At 39.7% G+C, this 5557-nt stretch overlaps 1 protein-coding gene across 1 annotated transcript; it reads right to left on the reverse strand.

The window, feature by feature from the left end:
- Nucleotides 1-2816: 2816 nt before the first annotated feature.
- On the reverse strand, nucleotides 2817-3761 carry LOC134453971 (putative gustatory receptor clone PTE03). Its single transcript, XM_063204718.1, has one exon. The coding sequence runs from the start codon at nucleotides 3759-3761 to the stop codon at nucleotides 2817-2819; it is 945 nt and encodes a 314-aa protein (XP_063060788.1).
- Between the last annotated feature and the right edge of the window lie 1796 nt (nucleotides 3762-5557).

Consider the following 5557-nt stretch of genomic DNA (forward strand, 5'->3'; position numbering starts at 1 on the left):
AACCATTCTGCTGGCACTGATACGTTCATTGACACAAAAACTTGGGTTTTGAGCAAGAGACTTGGTTTTGCAGGTCATCCACAGTGTTTTGCCATTTGTAAAAGCTGTTTTGAGAATGAATATTATGTTTTGCAAATTGCAAGAGAGATTCGTGAAATGTACAAAACCAATTGAGAAATGCTGTAATGCTGTATAGAAACACACATATCTGCCATTGCTCAATTCAGCTCGCCCACCCCCTTGTGGCAGGCCACACATCCCCAGAGGGGCATGCACCCCAGTTTGGGAACGCCACGCATCCCCAGAGGTGCATGCACCCCAGTTTGGGAGCGCCACACATCCCCAGAGGTGCATGCACCCCAGTTTGGGACATCCCAAACATCCCCAGAGGTGCATGCACCCCAGTTTGGGACATCCCAAACATCCCCAGAGGTGCATGCACCCCAGTTTGGGACATCCCCAGAGGTGCATGCACCCCAGTTTGGGAACGCCACGCATCCCCAGGGGTGCATGCACCCCAGTTTGGGACATCCCAAACATCCCCAGAGGTGCATGCACCCCAGTTTGGGACATCCCCAGAGGTGCATGCACCCCAGTTTGGGACATCCCAAACATCCCCAGAGGTGCATGCACCCCAGTTTGGGACATCCCCAGAGGTGCATGCACCCCAGTTTGGGACATCCCCAGAGGTGCATGCACCCCAGTTTGGGAAACCCTCAGCTAGAGCATTATCATACTATCCAATGTCTTCGGCCTTCAGAGTCCTAAAATCCAGGTAGGGTGAAATGGCATTTAGCCATTATGGTGTCTGTTGAAATTAGACCTAATTTCACCAGCAGTAGCTTTCTTAAAAAAACTAACTAATATAGTGTGACTTTCATCTGCCTTTGATGAACTTATATGGAGTGATATTTATTTACATTACCATCCCCGTTTTATCCATTCTCTTTCTTAGGCACATTGAATGATGACTGAGAATGATAATGTTTGATTGGTTGATTGGTTAATTGGTTGATTGATTGGTTGATTGATTGATTGATTGATTGATTGATTGATTGATTGATTGATTGATTGATGAATCTTTAAAATGGAGATGAGAGAGAAAAGTGTGTTAACCTTGTGTGCGTCAATTTGTGGATTGGTATGGTCAAGGGGAGATTTAAAAACCTGTACCAGTAGGAGTAATTCAGGTGGCAACACCAATCATGCATGACTGAGGTGGCCTTGACCCCGAAAGGGGTGCAAGGGGGGCCGTGGCAGGTTTGCAGGAAAAGCATAGCAAAACAAAATAAATAAATAAAAACACTGAATAACTATATTTCAACAAAAAATAATACTCTAAGCAATAATAATATAAAATATTACTCTATTGCATCTCTGAACATGACTATGTTAAGTTATTGTTTTATATATCTCAGTGAGGCACTGACTAACACAACTAGACTATGGTTGTAAAAGGGGATGTATATAAAAATAGTGTGGCACGAGTCTCTGTACTATGTGATCTGGTTATTGCTACGTATGTGATTGCTTTGCCTAAAGGCAAACAAATTTAGTTCTCATTTAGTTCTCAAAGTGTATGCTTCCTATTCAAAATGTTGATTTCTTCATGAATATTTAGTGCAGTATTGGTAAAGTTATAAACTAAAATTGACCGGGCTTGGCTGGGCTTAGTAGGTACCACATCTGTTGAGATCATTAAATAATGCCACGTGGAAGAAGATTTAAATGTATATTTGAATAAAGATGAAAAACATTTTTATTCAGACAAAGAAATTGTACTAGCTCCCATTAAGTAGGCCTACTTAAATTTACCAATCATATACGTGTGTGTATTTCATTTCAAAGTCATGATGAACACTTTGAAATTGATGGTGGTAGTAAATATACATTATAAACGTAACATCTGTTAATGGTTAGCAGCATAAATTCTAGAAAACAACTGCTAGAAGAATACATGCAGTATGTTACTTTGCTGCTGTTTGTACGTGAGCTGAGTCATAACCCTTAAACCTGGCCTTTGCATTGCACACCTGCCCTGTGGTAGACAAGCCATTTAGTGTGGATACGGGACTACACACCTGCCCTATGGCAGACAAGCCATTTAGTGTGGATACGGGTCTACAGCTCTATGGCAGACAAGCCATTTAGTGTGGATACGGGTGTACAGCTCTATGGCAGACAAGCCATTTAGTGTGTACTGTATACAGGCCTACAGCCCTACGACAGACAAGCCATTTAGTGTGTATACGGCTCTACAGCTCTACGACAGACAAGCCATTTAGTGTGGATACGGGTCTACAGCTCTATGGCAGACAAGCCATTTAGTGTGTATACGGGTATACAGCCCTATGGCAGACAAGCCATTTAGTGTGGATACGGGTGTACAGCTCTACGACAGACAAGCCATTTAGTGTGGATACGGGTCTACACACCTGCCCTATGGCAGACAAGCCATTTAGTGTGGATACGGGTCTACAGCTCTATGGCAGACAAGCCATTTAGTGTGGATACAGGTCTACAGCTCTATGGCAGACAAGCCATTTAGTGTGGATACGGGTCTACAGCTCTATGGCAGACAAGCCATTTAGTGTGGATACGGGTCTACAGCTCTATTTTGTAGTCCACAAAAACCCCTCACCCGGCTTATTTACATATGCATTACATTCACATAAAATAAATATTTACATTTCATTATATTTAAAAAATACGTTTTTATTTAGAGGAAGCAGTTTGCCTTTGTGATTCCATCAAACATGTATACATAAAAATAAATGGTATAAAGTAAGAAATACAAGTCAAATTGTATGTGTGTTTCATTTCACAGAAACTCTATGAGAACCTTTCAGTACAGACAGAATTTTCCTTCGAATATCTGGCAAGTTTAGGCCGTACAACAGTGGATTTAGTAAAGGTGGAATCACAAGATATTCAAGAGAAAGTATCAAAACGACTGCTGTTGGTATTTGCCCAGGCTCGTACCGACTGAGTGCGATATCAGAAAATGTTGCACATGAATAGGTAACAAAACTGACAATGTGCGGTAGACATGTTTGCAGTGCTTTGCCTCTATGCTCTGCTGTGCTTTTTATGCAGACAATGAGAATCCGGATGTATGTGAACAATATGAAACCAGCAGGCAGACAGACTGTAGTTATTGTAAGAAGAAAACCAAATATATTGTTAATTACTGTAGAAACACAGGAGAGTCTTACTACAGACCAGTTTGAGCAGTATAATCGGGGTATCTTATTGCCACAAAGAGGTAGCCTTCCAGATAAGTAGACGCCGATAACAATAAAAAATACTGCATAGGAAACAGCACATAAAATAAGCAAAAGTATCTTTCTCTGTGTCATGATGTCATGATATCGCAAAGGGTCACATATGGCCACATATCTGTCATATGCCATCACAGTTAAAATAGTGTATTCAGATATTGCATAGGTGTAAATAACAAATATTTGTGTGAAGCATGCTGGTCGGGATATTGCATGAGTTGTAGACAGCAGGTCAGCACAAAGCCTTGGAAACAGCACAGAGCTGCCGTACAGTGAGTTGAATAGCAGGCAGCACATCAACAGATACATGGGCTGCTCGTGAAGAGACTTGTCCTTCAATACAACCAGCAGGACACTTGTATTAAAAACTATAATCAGAAAGTATGCCGATATTGTTATTAGAAAATACAGAGCTCTTATGTTTTCATAACTTTTAAATATGGTGAAATAAAAGTATGGTGGCATAGTTTCATTGTCCATTTTACAGACACTGTAGACACAATCCTGAGAGCAAATGAAACCATGAAGACCTGTGGAATAATTGAACATGTTTTAAATATAAACATTGACATAAAGTAGTTGAAGGACACAATGTACAAATAAAATGTAAATTGTTAGTATTTTGTCATGTCTATTAGTTTTATAGTGAGTGAGCGAAGACTATATCACAGCAATATATCCACAGAGAGCGAGGTGTTACTGTGAACAAACAACATTCAAATTGATGCAACATAATAATATAAATTGATAAATAATAATAATAATAATAAATTGATGCAACATATAATATACAAACCATACAGATATGCATTAATGTAATAATCAAGTCTAATCAAGATAGAACTATTGTTGATACTTTTAAGAAGGGCATGAATCAGTATACCTTCAGCCTCAGCTGTTTCAAATCACCAAACAGTCAAGTCTTGGCATGCTTTTAAGTTCTTTTGCAGAGACCCCTGACGTAGTACATTACGTCATTACACGTGAGACAGTCATAGCACCTCTTGGCATATCAGTGTCCTCTTACTCAACAAGCTCATTAATGTCATATTATTATATTTTCCTCAAAAAAAAAAAATGAACTGCCACATTTTTTTAACCTGGGGTGCAGTACATAGGTAAGGAAGAAAAATCCGCACTCACAAAATGCGTCTTATTATTTATTTATATTACCACCATGTCCAAAAAGCAAACGCGTTTCGGCTATCAAGCCTTCATCAGTGCGCGGTTCCTTAAGTTGATCCATTTTATCGCGCACCCAAAGACTTTCGTTTTTCCAAGAAGTTGAGCGCGTCCTTTGCCTAAACGTGCAGTACATAGGTGCCACAAGGGGGGGTGGGGGGTACATTTGCATCCACCCTTTTGGGCTTCCTAAATGAGGCTTTCTCTACTTTTACTGCAGTCAAATGAGTGCAGTACCGCAGCAGTAGCATTGTTAAGGAATAAAGAATGAAGGAAAAAAAAATACCGTACTCGTTCCGGCACCCTTAGTGCAATGCTAACCCATTTTGCAAGTTTCAGAGATTACAGTTTATCCTCACATTAATATTAGCAAGAGCTATTTTGCAGGCGTGGTCTTCAAAGTTTCATATCACTGCTGTCTATAAAAAAATGTGGGCCCTACCGTGGTTTAACGGTAGGGCACTGGTCTACTATGCTGCCCTTCCCCATCTCTTTCTCCCCACTCACTTCCTGTCACCATCTTCACTGTACTATCATAAATAAAGTCAAAAAGACCAAAAAATATTTGAAAAAAAATTGAGTTTAATTGCCTATTGCAATTACGTCCTATTTTGGAGAGGTTTTTAGAATATGACTAGGGTGCAATAGCTTTTATTTTACATGCTCCACTTTAGTTTTAGTGTGTCAATGGATGGTTGCTTAGGATGCACAGTAAATACAACATTTCCTCATTGTACAGCATATGTTGTCAGCAAGTAAAACCCAACATTCGAAGCAGATGTATACAATTACATGTGATACCCAGCAATTTCCACAGGTACTAATAGACGTCTCGGGAAAAAAAAACTGGAGAGGCTTTTAGATCATGATTTTAGGATGAAATAGCTTTTGTTTTACATGTTCCACATTGACCATTGAGAGTATAAATTGAAGCATACACATGGGACGAGACATCCAGCCAACGCAAGCTTTTTGTTAACTTCATTAATCTCCAATCTCCATTATATACAACAAAAACCTCAGAAAATGTGAAAATCACCTTTTTTTTCTTCAGTGAGTCCATGAATCGTAACGTTGGTTGTAGAGTAAAACAC

The sequence above is a fragment of the Engraulis encrasicolus genome, chromosome 8, assembly GCF_034702125.1.
Source record: "Engraulis encrasicolus isolate BLACKSEA-1 chromosome 8, IST_EnEncr_1.0, whole genome shotgun sequence".
Lineage (NCBI taxonomy): Eukaryota > Metazoa > Chordata > Actinopteri > Clupeiformes > Engraulidae > Engraulis > Engraulis encrasicolus.

What these genes read in the sequence shown, in the direction of transcription:
- LOC134453971 (XM_063204718.1), bottom strand. Translation starts at nt 3,761, where the DNA reads ATGGACAATGAAACTATGCCACCATACTTTTATTTCACCATATTTAAA.